This window comes from Camarhynchus parvulus, chromosome 5 (genome assembly GCF_901933205.1).
Source record: "Camarhynchus parvulus chromosome 5, STF_HiC, whole genome shotgun sequence".
Classification (NCBI taxonomy): Eukaryota; Metazoa; Chordata; class Aves; order Passeriformes; family Thraupidae; genus Camarhynchus; species Camarhynchus parvulus.
Window position 1 is genome coordinate 16,974,571 of NC_044575.1, and position 16,896 is coordinate 16,991,466.

General features: G+C 47.1%; 1 protein-coding gene across 4 annotated transcripts in view; it reads right to left on the minus strand.

The window, feature by feature from the left end:
* CD151 (CD151 molecule (Raph blood group)) overlaps positions 1–16,896 on the minus strand; it is a 31,811-nt gene that overhangs the window by 11,911 nt on the left and 3,004 nt on the right. Inside the window, exons 2-5 of one of the 4 annotated variants that reach the window (XM_030950157.1) lie at positions 6,696–6,816; positions 3,992–4,092; positions 1,303–1,406; positions 148–339 (exon numbers count right to left, since the gene is read on the minus strand). In XM_030950157.1, coding sequence (XP_030806017.1) covers positions 148–339; positions 1,303–1,386 — 276 coding nt within the window. In that variant the 5' untranslated portion in view covers positions 1,387–1,406; positions 3,992–4,092; positions 6,696–6,816. Of the gene's footprint in view, positions 1–147; positions 340–1,302; positions 1,407–3,991; positions 4,093–6,695; positions 6,817–10,950; positions 10,971–16,896 lie in introns of those variants that run through there. The other 3 variants (XM_030950158.1, XM_030950156.1, XM_030950159.1) reach the window with 3 other exon arrangements.

Consider the following 16,896-nt stretch of genomic DNA (forward strand, 5'->3'; position numbering starts at 1 on the left):
AAAATGCTCCTGTCCCCTGGGACATGGACAGCACTGCTGTCAGGAGCTGGAGACCCTAGTGATATCTGCTCTAGGACAAACAAATAAGGCTGGTGCACAACACAACCAAGATGCTTCCCCCAAATAAAACAATCAGGCAAAACTCACCACTCGTAGCAAATTGCGCCGCTCTTTGAAGGTGGCACAGCACCCAAGGATGCCAGTGACCATGACCACCACCCCAGCCACCACCAGGATATAAGCAGTTGCAGAGTATGTGCTGGAGGAGAGTAGGCTGATGTAGTCACTCTTCTCAGCCAGGGTCCAGGCTCCCACTGCCATCACGGCCCCGCCAGCCAGCTGGGGAGAGAGAGAGAGAGAAGAAAGCAATGAAGGGTGTCTGAGGCAGGAACTTCCTCACCTCCCAGAGCAGCTGGACAGGGACAGCAGGATGTGCCACAGCTCCCTCAGCTAGCCAAAGATGATCTACATTAAAGGATGGACCCACTGGGACTTGAGCAGGTCCTGAGCTTCCAGACATCCAGTTCAGCACCCCAGACAGCCTGAGATGGAAGCTATCTAAACCATCTACCGGTGTACAGCAGTTCATGCTCAGACCAGAGTCTTCCCAAATGTAGCCACACTGGGTTTTGGGCAAATAAAACATGTCAAATCTGTATGACCAGCCTGGCTGGCTAAACTTTAACCCTTGTGACAAGTGAACACAGAGAACCCAACCACATCCCTAGTGGTGCCCTCTCCCCTTGTAAGCCTTCAGCTTCCAGAAGGTTTTAGGCAGCTTCTGGTAAACTCAGACAGTTTTTCTTAAAAGTCTGATCTGGACACTCCATTGCTCTGTCCCATGCACCGAAGTAAAACATAATCCTTTGGCATCAGTAACTTTTGTGCTGGAAAGTATGACTCTAAGAAGCTCTAAAGCGGATCAGCTGCAAGAAGGTGTGTGTCATCTGCCAGCACTCCCTCTACCATTTTGAGAGGAGGATTAGCAAGACAGTGGAGCCTTCAGGCTCTGGAAAAAGTAAACCAGGTGAAAAATCAAGGCTTATTTTCAGGCTTCCTGTGATTTTCTATATTTGGTAACATGACCTAGAAACAGCCACATGCTACAGTGTCAAACCATAACTTCTGCAGCCTGAGCAGCCAAGCCCCAGGGGTGACATTTCACCCAACAGGACAAAGGCTGTGTCCTACTGACATCAGCACTTCTTCCCAAAGACTTCATTATACCCAAGATTTCTGCATCCCTGATCCCAAAATTGCAGTGCCACCTCATTGCCTCTGACATAGACTGAGTTTTCTTACCCAGAAAAAGAAGTTGAAGATGAAGAGAAGGTACTTCAGGCAGATGGTCCCACATGTTTCCTTCTTTTCTGTATACTCACGCATCTTTCTGGTTCACCAAGTTCCTAAAAAAAACCAAATCCAGAAAAGCTTGAGTCAGTCATCACACCACTTCTCCCAGAGGGCCAGCATTACTACCCTCCTCCTGCAAGATCTAACACTTGCAACCCTGTGAAGTAAGCTGGTGAACAAGCCATTCAGCTGACTTCAGGGGCACAGGACAGTGCTTGCTCAGATAAAGAGCTCTCCTATCCATTTGGGTGACCTACACACAAGATCTTGCACAATCCCAGACCTGCTCTCCAGAAAACCCCAGCCTGGCTCCTGACGGCAGCCTGTAGCTGCTGTTTTGAAGGCGGCAACGGAAACCCTGTTCTCTGATATTTATGGAATAATCTGTCTCCAAATAATATTATCTTCTCACTGGAATTAGTTACAACTGCCTTAAATAGATCCTTCTCTAAGTTTGGGCTATTTTTGATCTTTACAACTGTAACTGGGAACACACTTCTTGTATGTTAAGATGTCCTATCCTTTTTGAACCCCAGCAGTCTGTTGGAGTAATTAATTCTCCTCTTCACTGCTTACTTTCCATGGCCCTTCTCACTGGCTGGCTGTCCCCCAGGGCACTAAGAGACTGTCCCAGCTACTAAGAGGAAGAAACACAACCCTTGGCTTCAGATCATCTGAGGGCATAAAATGCCCCTGCAGATATGTGAGCAATGGAATTTTGTTGTGAGTCAGTTCCAGGGCAGTGTTACAGACCTGCTGCACCCTGGAGCAGGCTTCCCACAAATGGGTCTGCAGCAAGCACAGCTCCATGTTACTTTTCTGCTTGTTGTTCAGACCCCAAAGTCTGAACCTCTCAAAAAAATATCCTCATCACTGCCTGACCAGGCAGACAGGCAAAAGCACTGCACAGAGTATTGCTGCCAGCATCACCTATGTGAGGCAGGATGCAGAAGTGCAACCACATCCTCACCACTTGCATTCAATTAAAAATCATCTCTTTCCTCCCACACCAGCCAGCAAGGAATGATGCAAACATTGTGCACCAACATCAGAGTGCATTGCTTTCCTAAACCAGCAATTTCCCTGGAAGCAGGAAGGCAAACCGCCTCTACGTTTTTCCAGAGGCATGGAGTTCATGCTTAGTTAATATACAAAACTTCTTCACACAAGTGATGCAAACTCCCTCCAGGGAGCCACCGCAGCTACACCCAGCCATGCAGTACAGATTCATCTGCCTTGGCAAAACACCTGACAGCAAAGAAAGTGAGAAACAGGTACACACAGCCAGGCTGCACATCAGCTCACTATCAGCATTATCTTTGCCACCACACTTCCAGTGTCTGGCTTTAGAGCCAGACGAACCAAGGCCGGGAACAGCAGTTGCCCATTCTGCAGCATAACTGTATTTTATTTGCAGGAACTATTTCCTTGTGCTTCATGCCAGCCCACTCAAAAGCCCCAGCCAGGCCCCTGCTTTAGAAACTAACAAATGAAGCTAACAAGAAAAGCAAGAGTGTGAACATGCCAACAGTCCCACCCATGCCCATCCCCTTCACCATTTCACAAGAAAACATTTTTCTCTGGAATAACATCTGGCAACAGCAGTTGGCAGCAGAATGGTGCTTTACTGGCAAAGGGAGTAGCTCTGAGATGGTGGCACAGATCAAGGAGAGCAACTCTTCAGAGTTATCTCCAGAAGAGATCATAACCTCCGGCAATGCTCAGATTAATTACCATGTTGCAGCCACAAAAGTGCCCCGGGCTTTGGGAAGGATTGGATGCTGATGGTACTGCATGCACTGACCAGGCTTGCAAATTCTCCATGAGAAGAACGGAGAATGCCCCAAGAACACAGCATTCATGGAAGGTGACAGATTTATAGTTGCCAGAGGCTTCATTAAGCCACAGAACAAGAATGGCAGCAGCAAGGCAGCCACACACGCCTGCGCAACTCCGAACAGGTACCTCAGCCCAGATCTGAGAGATGCCTTCCAGTAACAGGACTTCTGGCCACCCCTTCTAATATCAGGGCTGCATGTAGAGGAATGTGCACTGCAGCCTTGCAGAGACTGACCAGGGGATGTTAACCATGCTTTCTGTCCTTAGGCTCCTTGGCTCAGTTTCCCTCTTGTTCCTGAGGATTTTAGGAACCGGCCTTCCTTCATTGCTTCCTTCCTTCCATCCATCTGTCCATCCATCCCCTACATATTGCCATAGACCAGGTGCTGGCCCCTAGCAAGGGATGCTAACTTGTCCCTCCTTCTGATCCAAGAGCTCAGAAATCCCAGTCACAGCTCCATCCAGTCCAGGGTGAGGACTGGGCAGACACACAGCTGAGCCTGCACTTGCATCAGATGACAGACAGTGTGAAATCCCCCTCAAGACTGCACGTCCTGCTCCACCCAGCACTGGGTACAGGCCTTTCAGGCAGCCTGGCTTTGCTGCTGGCAGGAGAGGATATGCCTGTTTCCAGAAAGCTGGCAGGGAACAGCTGCAGGTTTATAAAGCAGGGTGAATCACCAGGGATGGCAGACCATGAATCAGAAAGCAATCAGGGCTGTCTCCTGTCTGATCTATCCTTCCTAGCCAGGAGCAGAGGTGGTGGCTCTGGCTGCTGCTGCACTGCTCAATGACTCACCCAGCCAACTATTCAGGGAAAGGCAGCTCTGCAGACCCTCTTTTTGGAAGTGGTGTTTGTGCTCCTTGCCTCACACAGGGTGATCTGCTGCCTCCCATCACCTGCAAAGACAGAGTCAGGCTTCAGGGAGCTATCCTGGTCTTCAGGGAAAGCAAGAGAGGGCAGGACACTACAGTGAAATGTTATTCCCAAGGAGCCCTGGCAGTGGGAGGGGGGAACCACAATCTGTTTCCCAGGCTTAGGGTCACTTCAGGCTCTGAGCCTCATGGTCCCAAAAAGCAGAGAGGTGTTGATCAGTGTCACAGCACCAGGATGAATATGAGGGCCTCATCCTGAATTCACTGACATAGCCAGGGTCTCTTGCCTTCAGCCATCCTTATAACAAACCCTCAGAACTGATATGAATCACTCTTGAAACCGGACAAGGAGCAGCAACAGTAATTAACACATATAATTCTGTTCTATTTTAAACACTGTGGAAAAAACCTGTTCTGAATCACTATCAATAATTACACATGAGCTCTCTGATGAACAGGAAATGGAAAGCTCTGCCACAAGGGTATATTTACAATTATATAAAAACATATTAATTAAACATGAGCTTCATAATGGGAAGTACTGTGCTAACTGAAAAAGTGGTTAGAAGACTAAAAGTATTTCCATAATGAAGTTTACTTGGTCCAGTCCAACAGACAGTAGTTTCACCAGCAAGTTAAATTTCAGCAAGCAATCAAGGAATGCAGGCTGTGAAATTAAGTCCCACAATGGAAAGAAGTATTTTTATGGAAGTCACAAGAATCAACAAGAGGTTCCTACTATGCCCACACACACACTGCAACAGAAATGACAGAGAGAAATAATTCTCTAGGGAAAACAAAATGCATTAGGTCGAGAGGTAAAAACAAGTGACAGAACCTGTAGATAAAAAGGAGGGGTAACAGTCTGAAGATTAATTCAAGAAACTGGGAGTTGAACAGCTTGAATCCAGCTTCCCACTCTGACACAGACTTTGTGCGTAGACTTGGCAAGTCCCTCAGTCTGACCCTTGCCTTCCCTTCCTCCCCAGTGCAAGACCCTCATCTTTCTCTAAACCCAGTGATTTTATGAGGCTCTGCACTGAGCTGATGGAGGAATGCCAGCAGAGAGGCATGACAGGCTCCAGGTGACTGGCAAATTGGCAAAAGCCCGACAGCAACACGATTTCACAGACTCAAAAGTGCTTTTGCCTGCAAAGACTACTTCAGCCAGTGAACTGGAGTAACCTCTTTTATGATTAGTAAAATACCTACTTATAATGAGAGGAATGCCTGGTAAAGTGATTTTGGCAAAAATTTATAAGGCTTGCTGGTTTAAATACATCAGACATTGAGAGATGCTAACAATGAAATATACAAGTAACAGTGAATAACAGTGGAATAACAGCAAAGCAAGGAGGAACCTATGCAAACATCTCAAAAAGATAAAAGAGATAAAGAGTGAGCTCATCCTGTCCTGTGTGACTGCAAGCCACAGCCTCCTAGGAGGGTAAGAATATACAGTGCATGACTGCCAGCAAGGCTGGGATCACATCAAACATGAAACCATTCTATGATCTGATTTTCTTGGGCTCTCATTCTACCATGACTGAACCCTTAGGACAAACCAGACCACAAGAGCTCACCAGAAGTTGAGCAGTATGGCTCCAGTTCTGGGTGCTGAGCATCTGGGAACACAAGCACTGCACAGACACCTGGGAAACCTAAAATTTCAATGGCAGGACTAGCTCTGTGTATTCCACACCACACCACTGTATTTTTCCTTGCAGACCCAGAGGCACACATAAGCATGCACACACAGCCCAGCTCAGAAAGCATATGACATGCACACACACACACTCCTGCTGGATAGACATTCATTTAGTCATCCCAGACACTGCTTGGTACATTTGCCTCAACTTGCACAGTAACAGCACTTAATTAAACAGCAAAGAAAGCCAGGCCTCCAGGCTTTTTCTGCACAACCTGCCCTAAAGCAGCATCTGACAGATGGGGAAGAAATAATGCCAAAGAAAATGAATAGCTCCCAGGCCATTAAAAGCATCATTATTTAAAAGTATTGATTTTTGAGTGATAGCAAGCAAATTGGTATCCAACACATCAGTGACAACTATTCCACAGATAACTCACACACCACAACTTAGATAACTTCTAACATCTTTGCCAAAGCACATAAGAAAGACTTGCTGCAGGAAATCCCACTGCACCTATGCTGTAACAAAAGTGCAACCACTGGGCACACTGCTGGCCTGGAGGGAAATGTTCCACTGGAGATGACGTGAGCTGGGCCAGATAAGCCTGGCAGCCATCAGCAAACAAAGCAGACATCCTTCCCTTGGTATGTGCAGTGCAGGTGTGGGCCAAGAACTTTAATCTTCAGCAAACTCACTGACATTCTTCATCAAGGCTAAACTCCAGCCTTTGGAAGCATGACCTCTCTTGAGTTCCCTCTCTGTAAGATGAAAACATTACCACTGACACTTTACCTAGCCCTCTGAACATCCTCAGAAAGGGCCTCCAGCTGCCAGAAAGCAGCTAAAAGTAATTTAAGTAAAGCCTTCCCCGGAGAGGAATTCTAAAGCTTGCAGGTAAAGAGGTCAAATTCACACTGTGTGCCATTAGCCACCTCAAACTGACAGGCAACATGGATCAGCAGTCTTGACACTGACCTTTCACCACCAAAGCAGGTGACAGCACCAGTGCAAACGTTCAGTCCTCTTCAAAGGCTTTTTTCCACCCCCTCTCTTCTTGCCGGCTCTAGTCTGTTGCTGGATTTAGGAAAGCAGAAAGCTAAAGGAAAAAAGAAGAGATGCAGAGAATCATGAACTATTCTGAAGACTATTCTGAAATCAATATATGATTATATGCTTTGCCATCAAGTCCTTTAAGTAGACAGCACATGATTTCAGAATACCTCTCATGAATGCATTTGATTAAAGTGCAAAGTGTGCACTGGATAACAGGGAAGAGCTTAATGCAGCAGGGGGGAGCAGGAACATCATCTGCTGGTAGAAAGCTGTCAGAACAGGTTTGCATTTACTGCTGTATCCTGTAATGCTGCCATCAATTCTGTCAAGGCTGTGTACACAAAATGACAGCTCATTCTGGTGGAAAAGGCCTGAAAGCAACTCCATGAGAAAGCTCAGGAAGACCCTTCTGTGCAGTGCAAAGCCCTTCTTGGTGTTAGTGCCATGAAGTGATCAAGTTTTCAACCTGGTCATGGGCAACCCCATCCTCCCTCCTTCCTCAGCTCTCCCTTGATGAAGCCATGTAGCCACTGATAGACACACTCCAGTCATGGGATTCATCCCATCAAGATTCACTCATGGCAAGTAGGTTGTGGCTTTCTAGCAGCACAGTGGCTTCCAGGTCCTCCCATTTGTTGCCCACACTGAGTGTACCAGTGCAGAGACACCTCAACTGGGCTGTCAGCCACATCACCTTATTAGAAATATCCTCCAGTGTACCCAGCACATGGCAGAGCAACAGGCTGAGGGCCCTTGCTAGCACTCCATCCCTCTGACCTTGGTGTGTCATCCCATGGCTTGTCACTTCTGTGGAGGCAGCTAGGCTGCATAAATCTGTACTGGAAATGGCCTCTAGCATCCTCTCTTTCCCCTGTTTTTCTAAGGTAGAGGGTTCTAAACTAGCACAGTATGGGCAACCTTCATTTATAACCAGCTTGGACTACCCCTGCTTCCATTCCCTATGAAAAATGATGCCAATAAGAGCTAGAAACTTGCTGATTCACATCACTACACAGCCTCAAGACCACAAAAACATCTCTTCAGATAAACAAGTGGAAATTCCATTTCTTGCACCACTGGAAAGCAGGCCAAACAAAGTTCTTGGGTTTGTTAATTAAAGGTCAGATAAAGGAACTGTCTGAGGAGCTAGGGAGAGGAGAAAAGGCACAGTCACCTAGAAGGCAAGCAATAGTTCTTAATCCTCCTGAGGTTGGGCCCAAACTCTCCAAGACCAGCCCTAGTGCCCTGCCCTTTCCTCATCTGCTTCATGCAGCTCCCACACTCCTGGCTTTTCAGAGGGGAAAGCTGACCCAGGACACAAAGCTCAATGCTTTGTTTTCCATCTCAGCATTTTGGAACGCGCTGCAAAGTCAAAGTACTTGTGCCTTGGACTGGGGAGAATGCAAAACATAAGTCAGGCATCCACAGAGGAGGAAAAGCTCCTTCTAAAGAATTGTCATTTAAATTCAGGGGGGAGAGGGGGGACGGGCACACAGAACAGATTTTGGTCAAAATCTCTCCTTCTTGACATCTTTGGCAGATCCTGATTGACCCTACCTCTTGACTGGGAGAGCACTTTTCCAAAGAACTGAGAGATGGTAAGATTTGTTCCCATTCTGGGAGTTTGGGAGGATCTCTTATCAACAGTCTGTGTCAAAGCAACATCTCCATGGGCACATGACAGCCCTGCTGTCACCCCTCAGAATGCTTGCCAAATCCCTCCTTTCTTCTGCCCTGGCTCAAGGTGCTGTGTTTTGAATAGACTCCTCAAGAGAGATGCAGCCTCCAAATTCCTGCTCATTTTGATAAGAGCCAAGCATCCAGAGAGGAGCTGCATGCCTAATACACCTGAGCAGTCACCTGCTCTTTGAGACAAGACTGTCTCTCCAGAGAAGAGCATTCAGACCTTTCACTCATATTTTCAAGACTTTACTCCCCCAGGGGAGGGGCTTACTGAAGCATAAATAACAACAAGCATAAATTTCAAACTCAGCAAGGATTTACATGTTCAGCACCACCCACATACCTGCAAATTAAGTGTTTTATGAGGGGGTTAGCCAAACTGAGTGAGGCAATGCCTGGCTGCAGGATCCTCGAGGATAACAAGGACCTCGGCATAAAACCAATTTTACAATCATGAAGAAAAGAAAGCATAAGAGAGAAAGATAAGAGTGATCCAGCGTGCCTGGGACTGTGTGTCTGTACCCTAGCACTGTTTCACTACAAAGCAAACAAAAAGCCCTTCCCTGACAAAACATTCAGTCAGCCACAACGTGAGAGCACAAAGCCCATGTCTCCTGCTCCCACAAGTGGGAAAGCAGGGAAACAAGCAGCCCCTCCAAGGACCTAGTCCCCATCAGGAGCTGGAAGGCAGGCAGAGACCAGCACCCACTGTGCGACCAGGGGAAACTCCTTCTGCGTCAAACAACCTCCTCTTGTATCCCACAAGGCCTCCTTTATCCTGAAGGATCCCAAAGCACTTCACGCTATTTATACACAGGAACCACTTCACCCGTCATTGAGCTGAGGAGAGGAACAATAACCTTCTCTTTTCTCCCACTGGAAGCTGCAGAAATCAGTGCCTAGCTGTGTTTGCAGAGAGCTCATAGCAATGAGGGCTTGACACAACAAGGAGCAATAGTTCAGATAGGTCAGGGTCAGCCAACAGACAAGGCAAACTCTTCACTGCAGCCCACTATTGGTATTTTAAATTCTATTTTCCCAGCTCTGCTTATGGGCATTGTTTGGGGTTTTCTTTCCTTTTTTTTTAATTTTTAAGCAGGGCTTTGTCTGCACTGGAGAATTTACCAGTAGCATTTCTAAACAAAACATTTTGTGCCAAATCAGCTTTCTGCCTGATCCCTTCCTATTCATTATCTTCCTATTCATCCCATTCATTTTGAGCCCAGCGCTCAGAAGCAAAGCCACTGGGTCCTCAGTGTTTTCAGAGAGTGCTCACAAAACCTCCCTGCCCTGTAGCCATGCCAGTACTAGAACCAAGTCAATAAGCACTAAAAGTCCTGGGAAGATAGAAACCCTCCCAGCCTCCACAAAGCCTATTCAAAGCACTCTCCAAATAATGTAGCAGTGATAACCATTTTTTCACTCTCTGCAAAAAGCTGGGTTTTTACACGGTGGTTTGTGCTGAGGGCAAAGACTAACCAAAGAACACGTGCTGCATTGTAGCTACTACACAGTCACTCAAAATTTGGCTGCAGTCTCAGTGCAGTTTTGTTCCCTATAAATCTGTACATTGAAAAGGTGCTCAGCTAAAAGCCAATAGATTTTCTAACTCCCCACAGTGTCAGGTGCATATCCCATGGCAGATTGTCATCTTCACTGCACCAAACTCACAAACAAATCATAGGGCTTAAAATCCCACTGTTAAAAACCTATGCAGCAGTATTTGGAAGAGAGAGCAGGCAATTTGTGTGCCACCACAAGGTACATCTCTAGCCTCTCAATCACACAGTGTTCTATAATCTCACTGCCTGAAAGATCCTCTGCCTCCTCAAAGAACCCCAATAAAGAAAAAAGAGAGCAGGTTATAACAGGAGCACAGATAGATTAAGTGCCTCTCCCAGCAGAGAGAAGGGGTGAATTTGCCCTCCTCAACATCCATCCTCCAGCAGCCAAGCTGTCCTGTCTTCTGGAAGACCAATGCACAACACAGAGCTATAAACCATAAAGTTTTTCAAGTTACTTGGTAGCACTCACTGCCTTGCCTGTGCCCAAGACACCTGACTGCAAACAGCACAAAGCAAGAGGTGCACAAAAATCCACACCAGCTTTAGCTATTGTACAAAACTTGTTTTGTTTGGAGTGACTTGTTCCTGTTGTCACTTTCTGTGGTGCAAAGAAGGAAAGCAAGTCTCTGGAGTCATCCCACACATCTTTCCCAGGCAGCCTGCCTCAGAGTGAACTCCACTAAAATCATATTTTAAAAGCAGTTGACAAGGGATTTGGCAGTGGAAACCAAGGTCAACATTCTTACTGCTTCAGACCTGTTGCTGATTAGCTCAGGACTGGCGCCAGCCATGCCAGAGAAAAACTGAGCATGCCAGCAGTGGAGCAGGTACCTGCTGTACCAGGAATGGGGTGATGCACTTTGCAGTGCCCTGGCACATAGAAAAGGGAACTTCATACAGACACAGAACGGGGCAACAGCAGCTCTCACCTCATCATGGCAGCCACAGATGTCAGTGACAACTTCAGGAGCCTCCCTTTCTACACAGAATATCCTCATGTGGGAGCACTCACATCTGGAAATACCCACTTTTCTAACAGCAGCATCAGGAATGGACAAGAAATCTCTTCTGTCCATCAGTCCTTATATATATCCCCAGTAACATTGTCTCTGGAGGTGTTCTGAAGTGGTCACTGAACGATCTGAGGAATTATATTCCTCTCCACAGCTAAAATCAGTTTATTAGAGTCAGATCAAATATCAAGCACAGTCAAGGGCAATTAAATGACGTTTCATTTCCCAGAGCTCTAAGTTGAAGTTCATAGGAGCCCTCTCCTGTTGCTATAGGAGCAGTGCTGGAAACAATGCTCAATCAACGCTGCATAAGGCTGCCTTGAAAAGGATCGTTTTTCCAGTAAAATTAAACAACTCCCAGCCAAAAATAAAACATTCCTCCCCCTTCCGCCCTGCCCTTGTGCAGCACGTTTTAATGACTCCAACAAAACCATTTACGCAGCTGTTTTTGGAGCAGCCTGCTAACTTGACCGGGAGGCACCAGCATGTGGATAAACAACTGGGAGGCAAGGGCTGCCTCCAGGCAATTACTGGCGGGCCCTTCCCCAAGGCTGGCAGGGGAAGACAGGCTACAAAGAACTCCCTGGTTCCACAGCATGCACCACTAAGCTCCAAAGAAATCCCCCAGCCCCACGGCAACCACGGCTTCCCTGAAACACCTGGCTGTGCCGGTGGCACGGGGAGCTGGGCTTGCTCTGCTCCTCTCTGCAGCTTCGAGCAAAGGCACAGGCAAAGGGCAGCTCTCCGTGAATGTTACAGAACCATCATAATCAGCACAGCAACTTGGGCCAGTCTGTCTCAGTGGACGTCCTGGTTTTGGCTGGGATACAGTCGGTGCTCCCCTTAGTAGCCGGTGCAGTGCTGTGGTTTGGATTTAGTAGGAGAACAATGTTGATAACAAACATGTTTTGGTTGTTGCTAAGCAGTGCTTACTCTAGATCAAGGTCTTGTCCCTTTCCCACGCTCTGCCATGAAGGAGGTGCACAGGAAGGAAAACACCATGGCCAGGACAGCAGATCCAAACTGGCCAAAGGGATGTTCCATGCCATAGAAGGACCATGGCCAGGACAGCAGATCCAAACTGGCCAAAGGGATGTTCCATGCCACAGAATGTCAGGCTCAGGATATAAACTGGGGGGAGCTGGCCTGGAGCTGCTGGTCACTGCTGTGGGACAGGCTACAGAGTTGTGTTGTGCATCATTTGTGTTTCTTGGGATTTATTCCTCTCTCGCTCTCCTTTTCATTAGTACTATTGTTATTATTAAAATTATTACTACTATCATTATATTTTACATTTGTTCAGTTGATAAGTTGTTCTTATCACAATCCATAACTTTTAATTATAATATTTTACTGATTCTTCACCCCATTCCAACAGGGCAGGGGCATGAGGGAGAGGTGGCTCCATGGTACATAATTGCTGGCTGGGGTTAAACCATGATAGTGTAATCATCCACTTCATTTAGAGCTGGCAAGGAAAAGAAAGTGGGAAAGGGTTCTAACAGATGCCAGCACAAAACAGCTGGACTTCAAAGGAAGCAGGAAAATGCTGAAGGGGATTTCTCCACCAAACCACCCTCCTGTTAACTTAGGACTCTATGAAGAAGCTTCAACAAAGGAAAGCCTAAAATTACTTTGAAACTTAATCCTCCCCACAACCACCCCATCCACCTTAGAGGTCAATTTTCAAGTCAGGAGGAACCATTATCATCTCATCTGATCTCCTGTTATTTTAAAGCTTAACATTTAAAGTCTAGAAGCAGTCCACTCTATATTCTACAGTAGCACATTCTACCCTGGAATAACCGTCAAATACCAAGAAGACTCAAGAATACCTCAGGAGATGGGAGAAACCATACTTTGTTCCCTCAGGAGCCTCTAAAAACATAACTGGCACATCCCCAGCATCCAGACTTCTTTGAGCTCAGCAGAAAGCAGCAGAGCACTTTGCTCTCCGTTGCTGGGCAGACTCATTATCCATCTTTCAATTCATCCAATGCCATTAGTGAGCAGGAGGGGGAAAGCAAGCTCACTTGTAGGTTAAGACTCTCAGTAAGTCTTTAAGTATTAAAAGCAAAACATACCCAAGAGAAAATCTAAGAACAACAGTCAAAAGTTTCTGAAGAAACCGAGTCACTATCTTCAATACTAAATGCCCACTGTGAAAATGAGGTTCCTCCAGCATAGACAAGGATAGAGGAACCCAGAAAACAAAACTTACCTCTTGCTTTTGAAGAATTTAGAAAAACCCTAAAATCCATGCTGGAGATAACCAGGTCAATTCTAGCACAGAAAATTTTCCTCCTATTACTCACCTCAGCCAAAAGAGTGTTCTAGCTCTGACTGCCCAGGGCAGTACAATGCAGGGAGAGGAGACCAGAGCTGGCCACACATGGTTATCAGTGTCAAAAGTTATGAGGATACTGATGACCCACAGCAGTTGTGCCCTCATACACAGGGAAATCAGCTTCCCACTTTTCCCCTGTAAATGTGTTATGGATAAGAATCACATTGATGTAACTACAAGAATTTATTTTGGCTACTCTCACTGCTCTCATCTAAGTTGGCTTCCCCCTCCCTTCTTTTTCCCTTAAAAGATTGTTAAAATTCTCGATGAAGTAGCAAACAATAAAACCCTTTTTTCCTACAAGGGGGTTCTCTTCCACATGGAGACAGTGGCAGCCAAAGTAAAGCTCACGATGCCAGTGAAAGCAGAGGTTTTCCTCTGCAACTGTCTTTTTTCCCTCCTCCCAGGCTTCTAGCAGCACACCTGTGAGAAGGATGCACGGTTCCACAGTGCCTGAGGGCAAACAGCCCAATGAAGTCAGCAACCACGATCTTGTCCCGGTCTAAGCACAGTGATTTAAGCTCCCTTTTTTCTTCCTGTCTCAGACACTGCACACACCAGAGGTGAGCCCTGTGGGGTGCACAATGGACAGAACAGGCTTTTGTTTGTCTCTCGAGAGCCCATTTCTGAGGCTGAGCACAGCCTCATTCCTCAAACATGAGCTCAGCCGGACACATGCACTCTTTCCCTGCTCAGGAGAAGGGAAAAACCCAGACAACAGGGACTAAAGGTTGCAGGAACCAGCCTGACAGTTCTTCCCCAAATATAGGAGGAGGTCCTCCCAATAACAAGAATTATGTCCTTTAAAAAACCCTCCAAGTGGACAAGGCACATTGGAGACCACACCAGATGTCTCCTCACCTCCAGCAGACCTCTCGCCTTTAGCCAAGTCTCCCAGCAAAGATGGAAAAGGGCTATTCCACATACAAGGGGGAACCTGCAACCAACCACAGGTCAACTCCTCAGCAAGTGGTACTTCCACACAGGACTGGACTCACCCTTTCTCTGCTTCAACACCCAAAACCACAAGCACAAAGCCCAACACCTCCCCATCCACGCATTCCTTGCACACAGCACCTGACACAGAACCATGAGACTCGCTCCTGCTCCCACGTGTCCATGTGCCTTCTGTGGCTTCTGCACTCACTGTACACCCCTGTGATGGCACACACAGCTCCCCACCACCTCCCTGGGAGCTCTGCATGCAGCAGTGACCATGGAGAAAAGGAGCCAACCATTTCTGTTCCCAGGGCAGTGTGGGGGTAAGATGTGGGATATGAATTCCTCCCTTCTGGATTCCACCAAAGCTAAGAAGAAATACTGACATTCACAAGCCATGACTCACGCCTGCCTTGTCAGACACTACAAAAGTTGTGCTCACTGCCTGGCATGTCAGAAATGCCATCATGGCTGCCATCTGCCAGTTGGCTCTGATAGGAGATAAATTTCACCAAAACCATCCTTCCTCCTTATTTTCTTTATTGTTGCACCATGATGGACAGTGAGGGTCAGAGTACTCCCTAAAAACCACAGAGGCATCGTGGCTGCTACTCTAGCAGATAAAAGGTCAGTGACTCACTCCAGACAAAACAGAAACCTCTCCCACACTAATTCCTACCTCCCACAGTAATTCCTACCCCAAACCACGCTAGGTCCCAGTTTTAACTGAATTTCATTAGTGAATGAGCCAATTAATCCATTGTTCATCCTCCAGCTATGGTAAATCATATGCTTGTACTGAAAGAGCTGCCAAGGTCTACTTTCAGTCTGTGTTGAGCTGATTGCACTCCTGTCTGAGATGCACCTACAGAGCTGTACAGCACTTTTCTGGCTGGGACTGGACATTCCAGCAAGATCAGCAAGATCCAAATGCAGCCCAGACTCTAAAACACACCTGTTAGTCCACCACGCAATGCCAATAGTGAAAAATAATAATAATCTGCTTGATCTTTCTCCTGTCCACTTCCCCATAGGAGCAGAAGTGTTCCAGGGTGAGGTATCAGACAGGTTTTCACCTTGTCCATTTGAACAGCACAGCAGATCTTTCTCCCATAGTATCTCCAGAGGGTGTTTCTTCCTTTAAACCTACCCCTCTCCTACAGTGGCAGAGACATCTGGGAAACATGCTGCAAATTTCAGCCCAACTCCACCGTGCCTTAAAAGCGTCCATCTTCCACACTACAGCTACAAAGACAGATCTCACCAAAGCACAGGCACTCACCCTTACAACTCTTCCCACTGCTCCAGCTCCCCACTGCTGCTTTCTTTCTTATAAAAGAAAACCTGGGTTGAACAAGTGAACTTTGCTCCTTTTGTATCCAGATCTGGCACCCACCACAGATAAGAAACAACGGTCAATGCCAAACATTTTATGTCACCAACTTCTGCCTCGGCTTTTCTTTACGAAGCCTCATTACCACCACCAGGAACAACCTGTGGGTCTGAGCAACATCCTCTCTGGCACCTCCCACACATCTCATTTCCACCTCTCTTAAGAGGCCACGCCACACCCCACATCCTCCACACTTCCTCTCTGGGATGCACTCACCTCAGCAGGAAGGAAAGGCGGCTCCATGGCAGCCTACAGGGATGCAGGCAATGCAACGTCCATCAGAGCTGCACAGTGTGTATTGGCTTGGCTGCACCCTGCAGACAGTGCCTGTAGATCAGCGCCCAAATGAACTTAAACAGCTGCCAAGGACCCTCCCTCAACTGTTGCAGAACAGAATTCCTGATGTCCTTCCTTATCCCACTAAACCAGTATCCTGCCTCCAGTAATGTCCACCACTACTGGCATCAAAAGCTTGCATGAAATACACACACACACACACACACATATATACAGATATATGTAACTCCAGGAAAAGCCCAGCTGGCATGTCATGACATCCATTCATGTTTGCATCCTTCTAAGGATCTGGACACACTTTCAGTCCCATGTTGAGCTTATTGCACTCTGGCCACACAGAGCTGCATAGCAGTTTTCTAGCTTGGACTGGGGTCATAACCACCCAACCAGCACAAGAAACTCGGGCTAGAAACATGGACCAAGCTGGCCACACCCAAATGCCCCGACCCCAGAACACATCCCTTACTCAGCCATGAAATTCCAAAAGTGGAAAATAGTCATTACCCTCATGCTCATTTTGCCAAGAGTTTTATTACTGCCAGCACACAGGACACAAGACTTAGTAGGACTCCCTGAATCCACCCCCCAGGATCCCAGGCTGTTGAGATCACAACCAGAGGAATCTGGCAGGCAGGACAGAAAGGAGCACTGAAGGGAGATGCCCATCAGCAGTGCTGCTACTATAGGGCAGATCCCAGCCAAGAGGGCCTGGCAGCCAACAGCTTCTGTGCTGTGGGGAGGGATGGAACGAGGCACTCTCCACAGAACTGACAGAACGCCTCATCTCCACTCCACACACCTGCCATTCCTCATTTCTCCCTCCACACCTTGGCTTCAGACACAGGGTAGTAGGGAAAAGCACATTTCTCACAGACCGGGAAGATGG